The sequence below is a fragment of the Perna viridis genome, chromosome 1 (genome assembly GCF_037379345.1).
Source record: "Perna viridis isolate PV_CMFRI_1.1 ecotype Kerala chromosome 1, ASM3737934v1, whole genome shotgun sequence".
In the NCBI taxonomy this organism is placed as follows: domain Eukaryota; kingdom Metazoa; phylum Mollusca; class Bivalvia; order Mytilida; family Mytilidae; genus Perna; species Perna viridis.
In genome coordinates, this window is record NC_142445.1 from 56,856,396 (window position 1) to 56,879,787 (window position 23,392).

At 32.7% G+C, this 23,392-nt stretch overlaps 2 protein-coding genes across 4 annotated transcripts in view; one reads left to right on the forward strand and one right to left on the reverse strand.

Annotated features, from left to right (window-relative positions):
- The window catches only part of LOC148629506 (uncharacterized), a 204,880-nt gene that overhangs the window by 174,189 nt on the left and 7,299 nt on the right, over positions 1-23,392 (reverse strand). The gene's annotated exons all lie outside the window — the stretch shown is intronic.
- On the forward strand, positions 96-22,949 carry LOC148629512 (uncharacterized). 3 transcript variants are annotated; one of them, XR_015916568.1, is made up of 13 exons: positions 96-1,919; positions 2,176-2,325; positions 2,887-3,162; positions 3,420-3,551; positions 9,905-9,985; positions 13,407-13,574; positions 14,281-14,556; positions 15,014-15,130; positions 17,693-17,888; positions 19,528-19,712; positions 20,223-20,272; positions 20,730-20,899; positions 21,164-22,949. XR_015916568.1 is itself a non-coding variant. In XM_088552596.1 (13 exons), the coding sequence occupies exons 1-13, from the start codon at positions 1,835-1,837 to the stop codon at positions 21,424-21,426; spliced, it is 2,190 nt and encodes a 729-aa protein (XP_088408722.1). In that variant the 5' UTR covers positions 932-1,834; the 3' UTR covers positions 21,427-22,949. The 3 variants fall into 3 exon arrangements, 2 of the variants coding, with proteins under 2 accessions (XP_088408726.1, XP_088408722.1); XM_088552596.1 differs by having other exon boundaries at positions 932-1,919; positions 20,223-20,313; XM_088552600.1 differs by lacking the exon at positions 2,887-3,162 and having other exon boundaries at positions 930-1,919; positions 20,223-20,313.

Genomic DNA, 23,392 nt, shown 5'->3' on the forward strand with positions numbered 1-23,392 from the left:
GGACTGTCAATGTCACCCCGATTGTTATACATGTTTATGGTACTTCGTGAATTCTGCTTGTCGCACTGACTTGTTACATGTCTTTATTATACTCTTGGTCTTGTCGACTTGTCAGAATCCTCTTACACCATCTTATAACAAATGTTTTCAAAAATAGCATTTAGAATTTAAAATAGATATGATTCAACTGTAAATTTCAAAGTTTGTCTATTTGCTTTATGGTTTCATTCCTCAATGGATATAAATGAACGTTTTGATTTTTCTTAACTTCTCTATTTATTCTGAAATTTCTTCGTTTAAGAGCTCCGTCGTCGAAGATAAAATATTTTAAAGTTTCAACTGGAATACCGTTAAAGAGCAGTGGAGATTTTCGTCGGTAATGAAGTGATTTTTACTACTTTTATTTTGTTAGTGCATTCCTTTAATGGCGGATTTCCTGTACTTTGGAAAATGATGTAGATAAATTTATGAATAAAAATATGCTCTCTTAAACGTGTTTTATAGTACTTGCAATGGAAAAAGTGTTAAGAGATAAGCAGGAAAAAAAAACCGCGAGCACTTTCGCCTTGTCTATCAAACAATTTCAAGCAGCACTAAACATTTTTAATAATTTTTAACAAAGAGCATAGAGTGAGAACACCGATATGTTGAACCCTCATGGCTATTAAATTAATAACGGTCTGAGTGTTCTCAGTTATAGAATCCATTGGTCTTCTCTGATGCTTCTCTGCTTATCCGTATTTGGGTTAGAACTTAGATGATCGCAAACACCAGGTGGCTGACATTGTTGTGTGATTGATTGATATGTCGAACCGTGGGGTGTCCTTATATGACGGAGATCTATGTTCTCCTAGTCTCTCTTTTCAGAGTCGTTTTGTTTTTTTTCGACGTATTGTTTGTCAAATTTTGTGCAAGTTATGATATAGTTGACATTTGCAGTGTTGCAATCACCTATAAAGTTGTTATTGTATATCTTGACAGTGTTCTTACTCGGTGTCTTCTCTTGCCAATCCAAGGGAAGTATGTACAGCCTGTTGTAGTGGTGCATGGTTCTACTACGTTCTTGTACATTTTGCCCGAAATCCCAGGTTATATGCAGGGTATTCAAAGCGGGCGTTTGCCAATAGGTCTTTTAAGTTTTTGTTTCTGTGGTTTACTTACAAGGGGGTCTTTGTGAGCCATGTGTTGCCTATAATCGTCTTGAGATTTAGGTTGGCTCTCTTGTAAGCTGTGACTGTAACTACATGATAGTTAGGTGTAGCACATTATCACCCACTATCACAAATTCACTTCTTATTACAACAGCCTTATTAATACATACACACCCCATAGGATTGAGCATTATACTACCATACAAGAACAAAATAAGTACCAAAAAAACATGTGTACACATAAATGAGCATTGACTGACATGCCCATCATGCTTCTAATTTTAATGACTGTTGTAGAAAAAAGTACTAATATTACATGTAAACAAAAGCTCCTCTTTGTGGTTGGGTAGAAAAACTAATTTTTCCAAGAGAATCAAAGATTAAAATGATTCATATATCTATCTTTTATACTAGTCGCCAAAGACTTAAATGGATATAATCCAAATTTCATATTTGGTAATAAATTATGCAGGTTTTCAGACATTTACAATTGTTGAAATGAGTAATAACCAACATTTGAAAATTGGAAATGCCAAATTTTAGAATATAGAATCGATAATAGAATATGACCTAATTGGTAAAAAATGATAAAAAATCAAATTTTATTTATCATTTCCGTTGATTTTAAATCATTCATCATTTTATCAACACATTATTTCCGTATTATCTCTAACGATTGAAGGATGCACAAACTTTTAGTGCCTTTGAGCTCTCTTTTTAAAATTCTCTTATTAGTATTTGATTTGACAGAATCTGAAACAATTAGACGTAAGTAATTAATTGTTAATAGCATTTGCATAAATGATAAAAATAAAAATAATAATGATAATAATAAAAGGTGTAAAATATCCTAGAAATGAACAAACACAAACGACGAGTTTAAACATTGAACTTGAACTTATCAAAACATTTTCTGTATGAAATAAAATTTATATATCACATGAAGTTATTAATGAAGAATTTAATGCCCAAGTATCCAACTCTTAGATATGAAAGTTGGTTATGTAGAATCATTTTTTTCCAGATATTTATTTCAGTGAAGCATCTCCAAATAGACCATCATGTCAGAGACCATCCTTCCGGGCTGAACAGGTCTTCACTACAGATACAAAAAACTCAACTTTAGCTTTGATAGGCGGTCATGTTATATTTACACCTGTGCTTAATCACGAAGGTATAGTAAACATACACCCTCCTAACATTATGAGAAAATAAAACTATATTCCGTGTTCGAATGGCGACTAGTGCATGTTTTGTTAAATACCTAAGGAAGGGACCATGTAACTACATGGGAGAGGGCTGACAAAATTTTCTAAAAGTATTTTGTTTTTGTTATGTTTCTGAATTCTAAGGATTTGATGAAGTTTTGGAGCAATTGATGTAAACTGACTTTTCCAGAGAAAAAAAAAATATTTGGAGTAGCAAAATATGATCCGATGCGAATTAAAACATAGCCCTTCTTGAAGTAAAATGAATAGTCCCTACAGTCATCAATGTTGATAAATTGATAAACAATATCCAAATTACTGACCTCCAAGAAAATTGGCAAGAACTAGTCAATATCTTTAATATCAATACTTTGACTTTCGATGTAATTGGCGGTTTAAAGAAAGTTTGTGCTGAATTTCACTGCTTTGCTTCGATTTTGAAGTAAAAATTCTTATAAAAATCATGTTATCATTTGTTTTGGGATTTAAATATAGACTCCAATTTATACTACAACTTCTGTTTGCAGGATGCGCATATATAAAAGCCAATATCAATCCTTTCAGTCTTGGCTACAACACTTACAGTGAACAAGAAGATGGACTATATCAGTGTTACTTATTCTGTACCAGATCATTCCAATATACTTATATTGGCATGCACCAAAGAAAATGCTCCTGTCTGGTTCAAACAGATATAAGAGATTACAATGTTTGTAAGACAGCAGACATTATAAGCTGTGGCTTTCTAAATTCAACCTTATGTTCAACCAAGGAAAACATCGTGGTACTTTATAAAATAAAATGTACGATCATTAATCGATTAAATATTTTTGGGTAAAATAAACCAACACACACACACACACACACACACACACACACACACAAAATAGTTTTGAGTCTACACGCTCTCAATTTTGATGTGTTCACTTCTGTTATTAGATACGAAGCAAAGGTATATTTCAAACTTAGACAAGAAGTATTAAAACAGAAAAGTGTCTTCATCACAAACAATATTGATTTACATTACAGTAGTTTCCACTCCTTTATTGTTACATTTCAGATGAAAGTTCGCCCGGTCCCGTGACATGCAAGAAAGATCAGATTATTTTCCAAGGCACCGGGAATTCACTTAAAAGAAGAAGTAGTGACCAGTCACTGGACACTCGTGGTGTCAGAATACTTACATCTGGAGGTATGTATATACTGATAATTTGGATGCTAAAACGAATAAGGAAAATCCAGAGAGACATTAGTATTTTCAGCAAATATCTTGACACCAATGACATACATAATTAATTTCACAAAACTATTTTTCAAGGAATTCCCATTCGATCCTTTTGGTAAAAAATACATTTACTGCAAAAACACCGTCATATAAATAATAGGATAATATATAAATAATAAATATTGCATACCCTCCTGGTAGTAAGACTATAAAAACATAGAGTGAATCATTTTTATTAGCTCACCTGGCCGAAAGCCATGTGAGCTGCTGAAATCACTTGTCATCTGTCCTCCGTCGTCGTCGTTAACAATTTTTCGTGTGGAATCTTGCATGGAACTGATGTGGGGATTTTTGTTATGTCGAAAAACATGACCGCCGTTACTAAAATTAAAACATAGGGAGTCAGACAGTAATTTTTCGCATAGATCTCCAAAACTGTTTGGTTTAGCCGAATTTTGACAATGAATAAAACTGTTCAGCATAATGTGATCTATCATTGAGGAAATTTTCGTTTTAATCTGTTGAGCCATGTTGGAGTTATTGCCCTTTTTGTCGTTTTTTTTTGAAACTATGAAAAATTGAAAGAGACAGTTGCTGAAATGATCCTTATGATAAGTCCTACCAAAGTCTTCTTGAGTCAAATTTGTTGGATAACCCCTTGTTAAATTTATTGCCTAGAAAGGCAGAATTGAACCAGGTGAGCGATTCATGCTCCTGGGAGATTCTTGTTGTTGCATAGTTCTACTTTGAATATAAACCATTTCAGAGGTTTTACACAATAAACAGCACTGTTGTATAGCCGCATTTGTTAGAAGTAACAACCCTCTTATGAACCCTACGGTGTATACATGCAACGCAGCTCTGCCTCAAGCTTGTGTATCTCTTGGTAAAGGATTTAAATGGTTATATTTCGTTTTATTGACGCTTGTGATATGCGGTGTACATATACCTGTTTTTGGTGCTTTGATTTACCATTGTGTCAAGAAACAAAAATGTGAAGGCATGACACCTGGAAATATCAGTGAAATAGAATCAGTACCAGAACTTTCATGTAGCAGTCAAATCAATGACACTGAAATAAAGGCCATTCAGACGATGTATGGAAGTAATGTTGCGTCATCTTCTACACTTAATGATTTAAGTTTTTTGCTTACGGAAGTTTTCCGTCGATTAAATGGGGATTTCAAAAAATGTGCAATAAATATATCGTTTTTTGGTGAAGGTGCAGAAGACGAAGATACTATAGACAACCGTAGAAACAGACTTTCAGTCACGTTTGATAACACAAGCAAAAGAATGCAACGTGAAAGGCCATACCACAACTTGTTAAGTTTGAAAGAGAGAAAAGATGAAAACCTGCGTAGTTACACAGCAATGCATACATATGGCAATGAAATTGAATTTTCTGGAAATTCATTTAATTGCCATTCAGGTGTGGTACATAAGAATGAAAACGAACTATTAAGTGAAGCCAAGTATGAACATTTTACAAATGTAAGCTATTGTCCACGTAAAGAAGACAGATTACGAAATCATTGTGTATATCTTAACAGCAAGAAATATATGGAAGATGTGGAATATGTAGACGGATATTCCCCTTCTTCCTGATAGAGTAAAGATTATTTGTATATTTTATATTACAGAGATGAAAATGTTGACGAATTCGTTCTTACAATTCTCAAAATTCATTGTCATAGAAAAAAAATAAGAGCTGAAGAAACAAAATCAACAACGAACTGTTAAAGACAACTGTTAAATATTAAACTTATTTTAATAGAATAGAAACCTAGAATGCGCACTTAAAGAAAGGAAATTCTACTTTAGGTTGTATGTTTGGTTAGAGGCTTATTGTAAGCGGGTGCTGGAAACTTTTCTCTTTCACTTCTCTTTGTAGTACTAGTATTTTGTGACGTAATAAAAATGTAACACTGAAGCTTATGTGTATTTATAATCGGCCTAAAATCTCAATAATTTAAGTTGCACCCAAAGTTAATATTATTTACTCATTGCATTTCTAACATAGTATATAGTAGTTTAGACAGGAAGAAAATATTACGACTGTCATAGATCAAGGACCCCGTGCAGATCTGGGTGTCAAAAGAATAGGCCTGCAGCAGCGCTAAGCTTGTCGTAAAAGGCGACTAAATAGTGCCCAGAAACCTAGCCGGGTGCTAGGCGCTCTGCCCACAGAGCAACAGGGATGTGTGCCCCAGGTGGTAGAATGGGGTACCCCTGGCATGTTACATGCTGGGGTTGTCAGGCTATAATACGGAAAACCTGACCGCAAACCATAGTGGTGCACCGTGTTGGGAAAGATGCCACGTTCCTCGCACGTTAAAGAACCCTGCTATGGTATTCGATAGGAGTATGAACCTTTGCGCTCCGCCACAGGAGGCTAAATTGCCCGACCTTACCCATCCCTCCTTTTTTCTAGTGGCAATCAAAATTTGTCGACCCTACTTTCCTTGTGTCCCATCCCGTTTTTCATTTCATCATCATTTCATGTTCATTTTATCATCCGTTTCATGTTCATCGTCTGAATATAGCTGAAATATTGCTGCTCGGACGTTAAACCCCAAACAATCAATCAATCAATCATAGATCAAGGTGGAATTTGAAAGTTATTATTACCAGACTTATCAATCATTTTTCACGACCATTCTTCCCAATTGGACATGACACATATTTTTGTACTAGGTTAATTTGCCTGATTATGTAAACGCGGTTTATTCCTCGAATGCCAACAACTTTTGATCTACTGACAATTTACTGGTAAAAGTTTGTTGGCATTCAAGGAAAAGCTACAAGTAGTGGTGTCTTCCTCCTATTCCCACTTTTTAAAAACATTACTAAAATTAAAATGTAAGGTTAGTTATGGGCAATAAATGATTTAAGAGTAATCAAGGGAACCAAGGTTATAGCGGTAATCAAAAGAATGTAATCCAGGGACAAAGACCAGACATGGAAAACAGACATACACAACAAAGAACATAAAACAACTAAAAGCATACATACAAAGTAACAAAAGTAAATGAGCAACTCGGACTCCACTAAAAACTGGGAGCATGGACCAGGTGCACCGGTAAGTTGAGGAATAATAAGTGACAAGTGTTCACCTTGCTCTTAGTAAAGATAATGAGCTATCAGCAACTAAGTTTAATCCATTGTTTACTGTCCTACCCCAAACTGAAAAAAGATAAGAAGATTTTATCCAAGCTAACTAGTAAGTTTACATGAATATCTGCTCAGCAGAGATCACCAAGCCCTTTGAATTCCAAGCTAATTGTTTGATATATATTCTGGTACAATCTCAAAGGATATCATTATTCAGTCACAATGGCTAATGCACTACTACAAGTAAAATTCGTTACAAACAGACTTGGGAAGAACCAGAACCTTCTCCACAATGGTTTTAAGTTTCAGGCAAAGAACAGACGGGGTGAAAGAACTTACTGGAAATGTTCCACTGCAAACTGCCCTGCAACAATCAACACCCTTAACAACTTACCAACCAAAGTCTCAGCATATCACAACCATGGGTCGGATCAAATGCATCTGAAGGTAGACGAGAAAACGCAAAAAGACCCTACCAGTTTTACCCTTAACTGTGGATGATGTCCACCTGAATGGTATACAGGCACAGACCACCAAAGAAGACGAAAACACAGCCGGGCGCATGCTGATCTTCAATACTCAAAAGGACCTTATGCACTTCGCAGCTGCAGATACGGTGCCATGTATCCTCCAGTTTACAGTCTACTTCCAGCTAAAAGTCTGCTAAAGAAGCTGAAGAAACATACACATCACTCATGTCCTATCTTCTTCAAACTCATCAAAGTACTGAAACATGAGGAAGCCATCAACCGACTATGATCCAGTACGCAGCTGGTGGTGAGAAGATAACACAAAAGGAAAAGAATGTCGAGATCAAACGCAGTTAACCTGACCCAAAGAACAGACACAGTAACCAGGAAATCACCGCCATTCAGTTTGGTGATGCAGCATATCGCCTTTACCTCGAACAGATTAATGAACTTTAATAGACTTATGTGTAACTAATGTGTAATTTGTATGCTATATGTGTTTCAGTGGTTATTTATTGTGTATTGTTGAATATATGTTTACTTCAGTCTGCTGTTACATTAGTGCTGTAAAATTAATAAATGATAAAAAATACTTATATAATTTCTTTAATATATATATTTTCATAAGAAAACAACACACAATAACTGCATTAACCTGTCCTCAATCAATATTTAGTTACAAATTAAAAGTAAATATTTTTTATTAATTTATTTATTAATTTTATATCACTCCTGTGAATCTAGTGCTATAAAAATAAATAAATAAAAAATATTTACCTATATTTGTTTCTTTTTCTTGAATAAATCCATGAAAAAAACATACAAAAAACTTCATATGCGTGACCTCAACCAACAATTATTTACTGGTTAATTAGTCAATGTTTATACAGTATAATCCCTTGTTTGAACAACTTTTCCCTCTATTCCCACACGAAATTTTACCTTTTCTTACCCGAATTTAAAAAAAAAGTGGGAATAGAAGGAATGAACCTCCATAACCCAAGTAGTTATCACAACAAAAGTGCATGCATATCTAAAGAGTGATACTAATTATACAGATAGGTAAATTACAGGTAGCTATATCTAGTTTGTGGCAAATTATATTTTGCTGATACTACCTGAACATTTTGGATACTATTAGAATGAAACTTTTTAAAGTATTGCATCTCAATGTTAACTTATAAATCATCAGGACTTCCAGTGTGCAAAAAATCTACAGTAGACTCTTTGTCTAAATGTTTTTTATTTAATATTCTATAATTGTGTGTGCTGCAATGTCCTCCCATATTACTTGATGGAATTTCTTGAAAATTTGTGTTTCGTGTTAAAAACTGTCTGATTTCATTCAGTTATTCAAGATATTTTTCTCGTCATAATATACCCTTGTTCATCCTTTATCATTGTAAGTGGTTCACAATATGATATATTGTATGGGTGTTTGTTATGTTCGCAACTCATCGGAATTCAGGTTGCCCTATTTCATTGATTTTCTTGAAACTTTGTAGAGTTGTGGAAGACAGTGTGCAATTTCATACTTTGTTCATACTCATGCTCATACAGTTTCCAGCTTATTGGAAATTGTTAAATTTCCTTAATTATATCTTATTATCCTTAAAGTTAAATGAATTGGTCTATCATAAATTTCATATAAAATTTCATTTCAATACAAATATTCAGCATGATATCGTTTGTTTTAAATTATAATAATAGTATTTCACTATACTTTAATATTTCTAACATATAATTTGCTAATTAACCTTTCCATTTCCAATTTTTTTTGTTAAAAATTTATGAAAATTTTTAATTTTATTTATTTAGATTTCATAATGATTTTAACCCAAAATGTTCTACTTTATCTCATAAAAAAATATAAAAAAAAATGTTGCTATTTGATCAAGTTCACTTATTATTTTTGATTGTTAAATAATTAAAAAAATCATTTGAATAGTTATAAAAACACCCATTGTCATTATCTTAACATCTATTGAAATCTTTTTTTCGCGTTCAAGTAATAGGTAGCATATGAAATGTTGGCATTCTAAGAAGACACCGTAAACGATTTTAATATGTTTTGTATTATTCGATATGATTATTGAAAATAGTACATAAAATAAACTTACCAGATAGAAAGATGTAAGAGTTATGGAAACTAATTATGACTATTATCAAATCAAGCATTTTATTAAGGTTTTGTCATACGAGTTGTTCTTCCTACAATAATATACTTGAAAAATTACTGTATTAAGATAACAAAAGTAATGCAGCATTTACTAGTACAACTTAAGTGCGAGTAAAATAGGTAAAAATTAAAAAAAAACAAAAACAAAAACAAATGTAGTATGGTTTCTAAATAAAAAATCAAACAATCTAAAGCCATATCCAGGAAAATCAGAAAAAAACAGGTATTTTTCATGTTGTGGTATAAGGACCCTTTGGTTTGTATTTAAACCTTTTTTTCACTTATTCTAAATGAAACAAATAAAGCAAAAAAATATATACATTGATCAAAACATGTGGTACCAACCTAGACTCTTCATCGAAATGAAAAAAACTTCATTTTCCAGGTCATATTTTGAAAATTATTAAACAATGAAAGAAAGACTTAAACAATTTAAAGACGGGGAAGTAAAACAAGTAATCTCGAGAGGATTTAGTACATTTGTATAACTAATAACTTACATGCTAGTTCCGGACCAGTTTATCGTTCATCTTTGTCAGCCTCCGTTACACTTTTAGACATGGTTCACTTTGTTGAAGCAGTTTTAATGATTTGGCCTGGAATTGTACTAAAAGCATTGAGTTTAGAGTCTTATACAGGTAAATATACTTGTATTTTATGTATTTTATGACACCAAAACCTTTTGAACCTGAAGTAAGTTAGCAATGAAATAACGTGTAGTTTGCTATTTAGTATAATGCTACTACCAATTTTACATGTATAATGGATTATCGAGCAGCTACGACTTCAAATACATCTCTCAATGAACAAATTAATTTTGTATATATGGGTATTTGAGCAAGCCAATTAACTACTACCATTGGATTATTGTGCAAATGCGCAATTTAATTTAAACATAAATATTAGAGATACATGTGCACACTTATTTTAATCAATACTACATACAATGTAAATTAAGTATCAAACCTTTGCTTGACTTGTTCTTACTGACAGAAAAAAAACCCAAATTATGTAAACAATCATTGGTGTAAAATTTATAATGTTAAAAAAAAATACGATTTCTTTGGTTGTTTATATTCTTTCGGCTTTATAAATACTTCAAAATACGCCTTGCTAACAAAGAACCAAGCACTTTTAAAACATTGCTTTCATTAGTAACATAGAGTGCATATAAAAAAAAGTAAAAAAAGCAAAACAAAATTTTTGTGAGCCAAAGTATTTTTAGTTCTGTTTTATTCATTGTATTACAAATAATGAATGTAAAAAGTGATTTGTTGATTACTTTTCAAATCGAAAAATAAAACAAAAACAAACAATATTGTTGGCTACCACCTAGAACTTCAAAACATACACGTGCAAATACCTCTGTTTTGTTCAGAAGAATTTTAAAAGAGTGATTAAGTAAATCAAGATTCTATCGGAAATCAAACTAATCCAGGGACAGATACCAGACATAGACAACAGACACATATAACAAAGAACATAAAATAACTAAAATAATAATAAAAGGTAACAAAAGTAGATAAGCAACTCGGGCTCCACTAAAAACGTGGAATATGGATCAGGTGCACCAGGAGGTAATCGTCTTCTGCCTTTCTAGAAACGCTCACCGAGTTGTTCATAAAAAGTTTGGGGTAGACGAAAGAGAAACGAAAAACTATGACACATTGAACAAATCAGTTTTCTGTTCAGTGTAGATGGGTACACCGTAACGATCCACGATATGAAAACTCCATACACAGGTGCTGAAAGGATGTTGCCACAGATAAAAGGAAAGTTGACAATATGAAATGGAAAGTCATCGCGTTTGTTGTATAGTTTTGTCAATAGTTATCTTTTACCATCGATCTCTAAGTGTATAGGTCAATGTATGAGGCCGACTTCACAGTGTCTGTAGTGTCTCTTATCTCAAGTTCGTTGGGTAGATGCAATGTATAAAATCCCCAAAACTAGGATTATTTAACGATAATGCGTTGTCTATATTGTGGACGCTAAGATAAAGGATCTAGCTAAACGATATTCTTTCTTTAGGTTCAAATCAGTTATAAAGTCAGCCTTGTAAGAAGGAAGGAATAGGCCAACAAGTAGAGGAGCACGTCCACCACACTGGACAAATATATTGTCGATAAAAAATTCCAGCATTTTAAAAACATCTGTTACGGTTTATTTTTCAGATGTTTTGGAATTGATTTTTTTTAGGATTGAGGAATCTCAACCAAGAACTACATATTTGTATCTAGGTGTACCGACGTTTTTGGGGTAACACAGATGTTTTGTTTTTTAATTGGGATTTAAATTGAGTATTGGAAAAAGAAGTAAAAATATTTGGAAAATCATTGGTTTTTATGTTATTGTATTCTGATAATGATTTTGAATTGAGGGTTTCCAGAAGATCTATCGATTTTTGCAAGGATCCACATTGAATTAGTACCACTACGGGGATAACAAGTGTTGTGGTAGGACTGGAGACCCTTTTCTACAGCTGTGAGTATAGAGGATAAAAGTTTGGAAAGAGGTTTGGTGGTACACTTTGGAGATCCAGCTATGTATCGTTGTTTGTATATTCTTGTGGAGTTTAGGAATCCAGTACATAGACGGTAGATCACACTCATTGTCCTTTGTAGGGAGACCAAAAGATGATAGCACATATCTATGGTTTTCCACTATCTCTTTGGAGAGTGTGGTAACAGTAAAGGTCTTTTACTGCTATTATTTTCTACGTATACCTCTGATAATAAAATTTATATGATATAATACGTTTTTCAGAAAAAAAATAGTGTTGTTTTGGTCTTTGTCTGCTGGTATGACAACATATTTGTCATGTATAGTAGACAATGATTTTGCTACATCGGGGTCTTTGAAAGTAGCATTGACACTCATAGTAGGTCAAAACTTTTATACGACCTCACAGCCTTTTCAAATGAACGTCACCATTTTTAAATCAGCTATATTAAAAGGAAGGTTCACTTTAAATCATTTCTGCTTCTTTTTTCACGTATATCGTTTGTGGCGGCTCATGTCAGAATAATGATATAAATATTGAATGGATTTGCTTTCTCTGTATTACAAATGGCTATACCAGTGTAAAAATCGAAAAGTTGGAAATTACCGCAATGGTCCTGACCTGATACAAGAATTTTGGGGTTTTTATAGTGCACCAAACGATCCAAAATTCTCTTTCAATTTGTACACCAATACAAGTAACAGATACATGCAGCGAAAGAAGCTAATTCAAAGTAGCTTGCAATATATATTTGTTTCAGGATAAAGAGTTTTATTTTGGTGTATACTTTTTAATATACCACTTTTCGTCAATGCTTGAACGACTTTCGAAAGGTTTTTGATTGTAGTAATGTAGAAATGTAAATAACACTTTGATTGCATTGTGATTTTAGGCTATTGTTATATCTAGTTATAGTTCTTTCTGGTTTGAGCTGGATGATTAATTGTTTTAATCTATGACATTTTGATCAAAGTCGTGTTTTGATTGTGAAGTTACTTCTTTTGTTTGTGCCATCTTTGTTCATTCATCCATTCTCCAAATACCGGAATTGGTTTCCCTTCGTATTTTACTGTGTGAGGTATAATGTCTATATGTGTCTCGTGTGGTTTTGAAATTGTCCAAGTTTTCACCAATAGCTAGTTATCGATGATCAGAAATGCAACGTATTTTTTCCAAAATTTCCCAAAAAAAAAAAAAATACTAGTCTTTCAGATACAGTTCATCTCAATCATCAAACAAAAGTATTATTATATCTTTTATTCTGATTTGGAAAAGATACGCAAATTTTCAATAACAATATGCCACTAAATTAAAAAAAATAAGTGATGTATGTCTCTATGCATATTTATCTTAGATATGGGTCAATAGACTTTTACAACGACAAAAATGTGACAATAACAAGAATATCACACACACACCCATAAATAAAATAAATAAAACAAACACAAAACGGTATAACAACAACAAAAACCCTAAAATCTTTGCGGCCACAGATACGGATTTTATACGACGGTGCAATTTGATGTATTTACACTATGGAAGCCTATTTCATTCAGTTGTTTACGTGAATCCAGAAACAAGAATTGGGACAGATATCAACTTTTGCTCAATGCTAGGGCCACAAAACGACTACAGTAGTATCACGATATCAAAAAGAAACTCCAACTTAACCAAAGCGTGGATAGGTGCTTTCGTCAACTATACACAGTGGATGGAATACCAAGGTAATAGTGAAGTACATTTTGAGTATGAAAATATCTTTAAAAATTCTTCTTTTAGTTGCATGAAGGATGAGATATTATGATTTATTCTTATAAGTAAAAGAAAACCTCACTCACGATGTGAATTAAATTTTCTGAAAGGTTATTTTTTTACTGAGATCAAGTACGTTGGATATTCGATGTTCGATATTCGACATTCAAACTTTTCAATATCAAACTGAATATCAAACGGTAAAATTTCACCGTTTTATATTCGTTTAGTATTCATTTTTGGCTACTTTTAAGAATGTAAACTCTAAATGAATATCAAATGGGTGTCCAACAGTTGTTTTTTTCTGTTTGATATTCGTTTGACATTCGTTTCCGGTTTATAGATTGAATATAGAACGGATTTGAATATTAAAATGAATATCAAACAGGATTTTTTTGCTGATCAAATGAATATCAAACGGTAAAATTCTACCGTTTCATATTCAGTTTGATATTGAAAAGTTTGAATGTCGAATATCGAACATCGAATATCCAACGTACTTCATTTCCGTTATTTTTCCGAATTAAAATGGAAATAGTGAGTAAATGCCATAATTTAAACATAGAAACAACAAAATCAAAAAGAACTTCTTTGGATTTTATAGAAGATGAATTAATAAGTAAAACATGTCTGATTTAACTTTTTTCTTATCTTTTTAATACTTCCTTTATTTATCAGGTTGCATGTCCTTTAAAGAGAATGTGAACCCATCACCTAATTCCTACAAAAAATCATCAACCCTGTTTCACTGCTATGAAAGATGTAAAAACGTTTCATTTAATTATGATTACATCGGAATGCAACATGATGCTTACTACTGCTTGGCGGAAAATGATATAGAAGAAAGTACGCAATGCTCCGGAACTTCATGTGGAGACAACCCAGTCTTTCTTTGTAGTAATTCATCAAGTGTTGCCGAACCAAATAGAGATGTAGTCCTGTATGCCTTAAAAGGTAGGTTTTCTTTACTTTAATAGGAGTATTTCATATTTATTCTAACAGATATACAATCTATCCGATTAAGACATCAATCTATTGCCAATGTCAAAAACAAAAAAGATAATTTTAGTAAAATGTTGAAATACAATGAAACAAACAATGGCAATCCACGATCACAAACGAGGATACTAGAAAAAGTGCAATATTTTATATTTGCGGATACATTTGCGTTGAGAAAAATTTGATATTGATATTTTAAAGAAGTTAGATGATTATCCTTTATCCCAACTTGTAAAATATAAGGTTATACAACGTACCTATTTGGAGTAGATAGTTGATGCTGCAAAATTCTTTTTTCTGGCACACAAAAATGCACAACACTAAAGAAACCAAGGAATTTCTTTTCTTCAACACTGACATATTCACTAATCAGTCCGAGCATAAGAACTGAAAACTAGCCATTTAATTATAGATACTAGCAACATTAATTCCTCTCAGTTGGGCAGCTGTGGAATATTCAGATTTAACAAAAGTAACATAGACAAAGGAAGTGAACTATGCGACAATTATGCTTATTCTGTAAGTTATGGTAAGCATTTTGATTTTAAAGCCATTAAAGATATGCAGTAACTTACCATGCACATCAAAGTGCATTTTTATTTGTTGCTGCGATTCCCTGTATGTCCATTTTAACCCAGATTTTGACTTGCAAATTCAAAAATGAAAACGAATGTCAGTTTCTTTAGTCTTGAAAAACTCGGAAGCTCTAAATTATTCAAAAACAGACTTTTTTCACTATTTGACAATGAATCGAAAAAAAGAGAGAATTCAATGGTTACGCGATTTTGTGACTTGAAATGAAACGATGAAGGTTGGTCACGTAAACCTTAAAACCGTAAATCGCAAAGAGATACCGTAACATAAGAAAATGTAGTTTTGGCCTCACTTTTGTGTCAATAAACGTAACAGGTATTATATTTTTTAATGTAATCAAATAATTCATTTTCAAATGACTGCAAGTAAGTTTATCTTTAAACATTTTACCCTCATTTTCGTATAATAAGTAGTTATATTCGTCTTTTATAAGTCTTTTATCATTATCTGATTTTTTGCTGGACGGAGTTTTTTTATACCATAATTTGGTATAAGTAACATGTTTAAATTAATTTCTTTACCTGAAATGATTTGATTTCTCAAATCTGGCGAAATTAAATCAGTATCGTTAATAGATGTCGAAGGCACACCAAAAGAACTTTTCTGAGCAAAATAAATGGGAATAATACTTTGCATTAAAGACGGTCCCTGCACCGGCAAATGTTGAAATTCACGGAACTGAGGCTGGGCAGCTATGTCCTGACTGCAGTTCGGCGGTAGATAAAGATAACTATTCATTGCTGTGTTGAGATTAAATCTTGACTCTGCACCCGACTGTTGCAAATGTTGCATAGTCTGACGGCACATGTTGAAAGTGTTCATAATAACATTTCCGAGCCGGTCTTGACTTCCTGCGCAAAACGAATGCGCACTGGTATCTGCAGTTACAACTTGAGAAAGTCCACTTCCTACGCCAGACCCGATCACACTGGCTAATTGCGTGTTTCTACCCGAACCTACGTCAATATCATTTAGCAAACTTTACCCTAGGTTCGCTTCCTGTGACGATAAACGTTCATGGGCTTGCAAAAGGTCACTTTGCCCAGAACTTCCACTATTTCTCGCATTTTGCGTAACTTCGCTTTGCCTAAAATTATCAATAGTTGGAGCATTTTCCTCGGAATTATGTTCCCTTTTTAAATTGTCCAGATACAATTTCTTTAAATTGTTGTGACTTAAATTAATTGTCACATTAATCACAATGTTCTTCAAGGCTTCTTTTAACTGAAGAGTAGTCCAGTTAGCTGGATTATTAGAATCCAAAGAAGTAGTCACTCTCCGAGATCGACTGGCCATATTGCGTAACGCAAGTTCGGTCGTACACTACGAAATTAATGAATCGATAATCAGTGATCCATCAAAAACAATATACCACGAAGAAATGTTGATAAAATTAGGCATCAGATAACAATATGGTATCAAACAAATATGAACTATTAAAACTTTTCCATAAATTTGACCCTGACTACATGAAATAAAAACAAACTGATGCTGATTTGAAAACGAGGCTGAGTGAAATCTAATATGTTTGAAGCCCCGACGGGAGACTTCAATAACCTACAACCATAATTATAATTTTCATATTACTTTACATATTAAAATGTAGCTTTCAAAGTTTTACTGTGAATTTCCATTGAGAACAAATAATGTCTTTAAGGTTCCTTATATTGTGAAGCTAGGTAAAGAAGGATTTAAAAATCATCATACTAATGATACCATAATCAAAGACGTTTTTCACACAATTACTGAATACATTATAGTGAAATCCAAATTTTTACCTTTCATAAGTCTGCTTACTGACAAAATGAGGGCAAATAACCCACACTTGCATTGGCAGATCCAGAGAGTCACCTAAAAATAATCCTTAGTAAACTCTTTTGTAATGTACGCATTCACATATGCTTATAAAAAGACGATATTTTCATTTTTTCAAATTGATAAAAGGGAGGCTTGGCCTTCGAAGCACCCTAGGATCTGCCTTTGGCATGTAAACAATTTTGTAGTAAATTGTAAATATGTTTAAAGTACACCTTATAGCTTTATTTTGACCAATTCCATCAACACGCACAAATATTTTGCACTTACAATGTACAGATTTAGGTTAAGTGTGTTTTTGTACTACATAGGGTGGTCATTTGACCTGGAAATGGGACCTTTTTATGGTAGTTAACTATACTTCTCTTTGATTTTTCTCACGTTATATTCTTAATTAGATGTTTATAAAAGTGGACGAAAATTATTTTATTACTAAAGTTGCTACTCAAATAATGTTTCTTTTAACAAGAATAAAACATATTTGTTACTTAGTCAAAATTCACCAACTAATCTCACCATTTCAAATGTATGCATGAGATAAAAAAAGGTAATAAAAATGTCCCCGAAGCATGATCAGGGGATGTTTCTAATACATACAAGCAAAAAGGTGTAGCAGAAAATGATCTTTCAATTTTGCGTGAACAATTAACCTTTGTAATATATCCCGTGTTATGCTCTTCAGATACATCTAATAATACCTATATCAGTAACAGTTCTCAAGAGAAGACGTGGTTGGAGAGTATGAATTGGTGTTTACTAAATGGTTCGAAACCTAGTTCTTTAAGTGATTTTGTAAACCGGAAGCAAACGTTGACAGAAAATGATTACTGGACGACTTCAATAAGAGGATCTAATCTGATCTTGTTCAGTGATGATAAGTACAAACAATAAACTATGTATTATAAAACCATGAAGATATTTACTCTAGTCAATTGCAACTCTTTATCGTCTAAAATGAGATGAGTGTACTCTTATTTTTTAAAAAAAAACATGTTGTGTAAAATGCATTTAAGTGAACTCTGGGATTTCTCATACTGATATTACATCGTCATTTTACATTATATAATGATCAAAGACAAATGAAGACACCACTATCATTACTGTTATTACATGACAAAAAGAATTGATCTGACGATGTATCAAAAATATATTTGTCTTAGATCGAGACGGAAAGTAATTGCACATTTCACTTAAGTCCAAAGCGTAATCTAAACTATTCTTATATTATTCTATTATGTTTTCTTGATATCTAACGTATTACAATTTTTTAATTAGATAAAAGTTAAAAAATGGTTGCATCTGATTGAACTATTCCTCCCCCCCCCATACTGTCCTTACTGTAGGTTATTTTGTTTATCAGTCTTATTTGTTGCTAACAAGTACAGGTAACGTAACAATTGCTTACTTTACAATTTTGTTGGGATTAGATAACTCAAGGGTTTATCAAATGAACTCTCACAAAGTGTGTAACTTATAAATATCAACAAGAATGCATTTCTCGAAATCGAACGGTTTATGACAATCTTAAGGTGTTATTATAGGTATTCAGTGTTGGTTTATATCATTTGAGTAATCAAGGGAACAACCATTCTAGCGGAAATCAAAAGAATGTAATCAGGGGCAGGTATAGAAAACAGACACACACAATAAAGACCATAAAATAACCAAAATAAAACATACAAAGTAACATAAGTAAATGAACAACTCGCACTTAAACCGTGAGCATGGACCAGGTGCACCACTAGGGTAAGCGTCTTCTGCTTTGCTAGAAACAACCGCCGAGTTGCGCATAAAAAGCCAAGTTTAGGGTAGACGAATGAGAAATGGAAAACTATGAAACGTTGAACAAAACAGTTTTATGGTGCAGATGGATACACCGTAACGATCCACGAGTTCATGATGACGACCATAAAATTTCTGTAGTAATGACTTCAATCATGTAGCAATATAACCTTGTTCCAGAAGCCTAATTATAAGAAGTCTAGCACATTACAAAAAGTCTCTGTAGTTACGGCAAGCTCTGGCATAACGTATGAGTTGTGATATAAAAACTCCATAAGCAGGTGCTGAAGGGATGTTGCCACAGATGAAAGGAAAGTTGACAATACGGAATTAAAAGGCTTAGCGTGTGTCGTTTAGTTTGGTCAATAGTTTTCCTTCACCGTCGATCCTTGAAATTCAATGAATTTGACGACTGTCTTAATTTCCTCTTCCCAAATGGGCTTGAAATTGAGAAACACGTGGTTAAGAGAAAAGACATTGGACTTGCCTTGGCAGTTTTTTTGCAAGTCGAAAGTATGATACAGTACATATAGTTTCAAATGTTATATCTTTTCTTTTAACGTTCTAGCTTAACCATTTTCTGTAAAAAAAAAAGTTGAAAAAAGAACCACAATACAAGAAAAGCAACCAAAAATTTAACAAATAAACAAAACAAACAAACAAAAACACATACTAACAAACATACAAAAAGTTGTCCAATGGTTTGTAATTTTTCCATTATTTATTTATACAGAGTAAATTGGTAGGTGATAAATTTTGTGCCGCTGCTGACATAAAAGACGGAAATATAACAAAGGTATTTGCTGAGTACTGTTCGAAACTGTTACCTGTGTTATGCAAAGGATCTATGCCACCAGGGTCAAACAAGCCGGGTGTAGACATTGAAAGGAATATGACATCAATTAATGTTGAAAGAAACGGTAATAAGGAAGTTGGTTGTAGAATAAATGAAAAGGCATATATTACAGGAATATCAAATAACTCGACTAGAGTTCAAATTATTGCTTTTTGTATTCAATTTAAGGTTTGAAAAAAAATGGTCTAGACTGTCCCTGCTTACATCAAAATTAAAACACAACTAATGACAAAAAACTTTAAAAATTGATAAACTCACATCATTTTCTGGAAATCACGAAAAGGTGGATGACAAATACTCAAAACACTTTCATTCGGAAAATTCAGAAACTACGAAGTGTATTTTTTTAAATTTTATGTGGTATGTTTTTGCTAGAAAAACTTTTGAATATGGTTTCTTTTATAATCACGATTACCTTCTACAATTTTGAAAGTGTAGAATCAACACCCGAGTAGTACATGGCGTTTGTGGGCTTCTTTTATGGACTTACGCACATTTAAATTGTATACTTACATGTAATTTGGATACTTGACTATTTGAAGATTAACTATATATAATTTCTACTACTTTGTAGACATAGACAATGAATCATCACTGACATTCCCACAGATAATTGGCTCCTCAGTAGGTGTCATAATGGTGATTTGTCTTATCATTTGTGCGATGTAGGTTATTAACAGTTTTTATAATTCTACTCTCAATTAACTTTGCAAATGACCCCGGATGGGAGCATTCGTTATGTACCCCAGTCCAATCAATTGAACTATGATTGTTAAAAAGCAACAGTATTTTACACATACACACAAAAACCTAAAACTACAAAGATATCATGTATAGGTGGAAAGGGATGTTATACGGAACACGTATGTTTTTATTCTGTATTTTACATCGAGTGACATAAACCAGTATAAATTTTATTATATAATGGTCAATTACTCATATCGAATTTTGCAGTTATTCTTTTTCTATTTCTTATTCGTTATATTATAGTTTCATGTTTATATAAACAACTCGTTTATGGAGCAGTTGCGTGTTTAATGAACAAATAACACAATAATCAAAGGAACCTGATAAATTTCAGATGTATGTATCGTCGTAAGAAATCGAAATCGTCCAAAACACCAAACCAAAGCATCTCATTGACGGTGACAGAAAATGACAAAACGAACAACGCTTACTACGCAACAGCATTTCAAGGTGGACCTTCGCCACAAGAAAAGAAGACAGACGACGGTTACGTATCAAAAGAAGGTGATGATATCTCAGCAATCAAAATATGTTGTAATATAGATCATTTAAGTTAAAATGATATAAAGAGAAGAATTAGTAAATATCCAGTGATAGAAATTTCAATGACTATAGAAACAAGGGACATAAACAGCCCGTATAAAAATACTGTTTATGGTAAAAACTCTATAACTTGATATTATGACACTAACAACAAATATTGTTTCAGTGACTTAATATGAATGCTAAATTTATTGATGTTTTTTTTGTGATTTAATTCATTTTTAGGGGATGAAAACTTTTATGACCAAAACGCATTTGTTACGGAGAGAAACACATTGGGCAGTGAATATGATACGATGGCCGACATCAGAGCTAATACTGAGGGTATATATGACGAGACCAGGACGACGCCCTCTAAACCACTCACAGAAGACGTTTACGATATATCTTTTAAAGCAAGGATGAACCAAGAAAATACGTATGATGTTACAAGTCCTAGTAACAATCAAAACAATTCAGAAATCTATGACACTTCTGTTATAGTGTAATTTTAGGCAATGCGGGGAATGTCAAACATATTGTGTATCATTCTATATCGTCAGAAGGTTAACAGATCTGATTGTTATGTCATCTTAAAAAAAAAACAAAAAAACAACCATTTAATGTTCATCATACTTTTCGAAAAATATGGCCTCAATTTCAGCACTAATTTCCCTCTAAATATAGACAAAACTGTATCTTGAAGAATTTTAACGCACAACATCCTCTAGATATTGGAAAGTTGCATACATTTTATGTGAAATTATATGAAAAACTGGCCTGACTTTTGCTGTTTTAATTTAATCAATTCTGCAAAGAGGGTGGAAATGAACAATGTCTGGATAATGTTTTGACAGGTTTTCTGTGTATTAAAGATAATTCACATTGAGAAGAACAATAGCCACCTTTATTAACTGATGACTTAAAATACCATGTAAATTGCCCCTTTAATACAACAGGAGGTTTTAGCAACCATAATTTATACAGGGCAATTGCCCTGTATTAATTTAATACAGGGCACATGCCCTGTATTAATTCTGGCCCTGCATAAAAGTTAAACTTGTCCTCCATTTTGTTTGAAACAGACTATAGGAAATATGTCATACTGAGCTGTATTTAAAGGTTTGTACAGATAACTCCTGTTATTTTAAGTCATCAGTTAATAAACGGATCATAAAATGGTTATTTTCATATTAATCCTGTATTATGTCCTCGTACAGTCGTATTGGGTTTCGACAACTTGTATTGGCCCTCGGCTTCGCCTGGGGCCAATACAAGTGATCTCAACCCAATACGACTGTACTTGGACATAATACAGGATTAATATGAAAATAACCATTTAATAACCCTATAGGACATAATAGGTGATTTAAACTGTGTAAATGCGTGGACCATATCAAGTGAATTTCAGGTGTTTGTTTTATGAACTCTCTGCCGAATTGAAAAAAAATGACCCTACAAAATTTAGGTCCGTTTTTGATTTAACTTTACATAAACTTGTTGTAACTTTTTAAATATCTAGGGGATGCTATGCCTTAAAATTCTTCTAGATACACAGGTTTGTCTGTAGTCAGAGGGAAATTAGTGATGAAATTTGAGCCATATTTATCGAAAGGTAATAATAAACCTTAATGACAGGAAAATATCATTAACCTGGAATAACTTGCCATACCATTTTCGCAAAGAATCCACTTTTTTATTTCAATTTAAAAATCTTCTGAACTCAAGGAATGGCAAGTCATGCCATTGTCCTGCTTGCTGATAACATCTTTTTAGTACTGCTATTCCATTTTAATTTTATATTTGCATTCGCTTCCATATTGCTTTATATGTTGACCAAAAAATTGTTTAATGACTGCATGAAAAGGACTTTAACTAGACCGATGTCTTGTATTGTGCTTTTGAAATAAATGCGTGTATGTCCATTTCAAAAGTTCCTAGGAGCTGATGTTGTATTGTTTATACTATCGATGTTAAATAATGTTTTTATATTGTATTTGTATGATCTTATAATTATAGTCTTCATATTGAATATTTTTACATTGTTTTTTTTATCCGAGACATTTTTCGGTACTTTTTAATAATTCACTTTAAACACTAAAAAGAAATCATACATTTGATTTCATAAACAATTTCAATAATTTTGACAATACTAATAAAAATGCACAAAGTATACAGCGCTTTTTTCTTTAAATAGTATTAAATATTTTAGCAAATTTAGCGTCGTAAAATGCAATTATATGATAGAAATTCAGTGAGCTTTTATTTTTACGCATCTGACAACATCACAAATATAGCGAAAATTTAACCCTTGCAAAAATTGCCCATCATACGGTAGGGTTATACAAACTGAATGAAGCTTCTTTTTTCCGTATATATACATGCTCTTCTTTCTGTGAATATACAATTGGAAAGATAGTAAGAAATTTTCAGTGTTTAATTTGTGAAGTAAGATAAAAGTCTGTCGGTTATTGG

Coding starts and splice junctions, on each gene's coding strand:
- LOC148629512 (XM_088552596.1), top strand. CDS start 1,835: ATGCACAAACTTTTAGTGCCTTTGAGCTCTCTTTTTAAAATTCTCTTA. Junction 1,920..2,175: donor AGAATCTGAAACAATTAGAC/GTAAGTAATTAA, acceptor ATTTTTTTCCAG/ATATTTATTTCAGTGAAGCA. Junction 20,314..20,729: donor TGTCTTATCATTTGTGCGAT/GTAGGTTATTAA, acceptor GATAAATTTCAG/ATGTATGTATCGTCGTAAGA.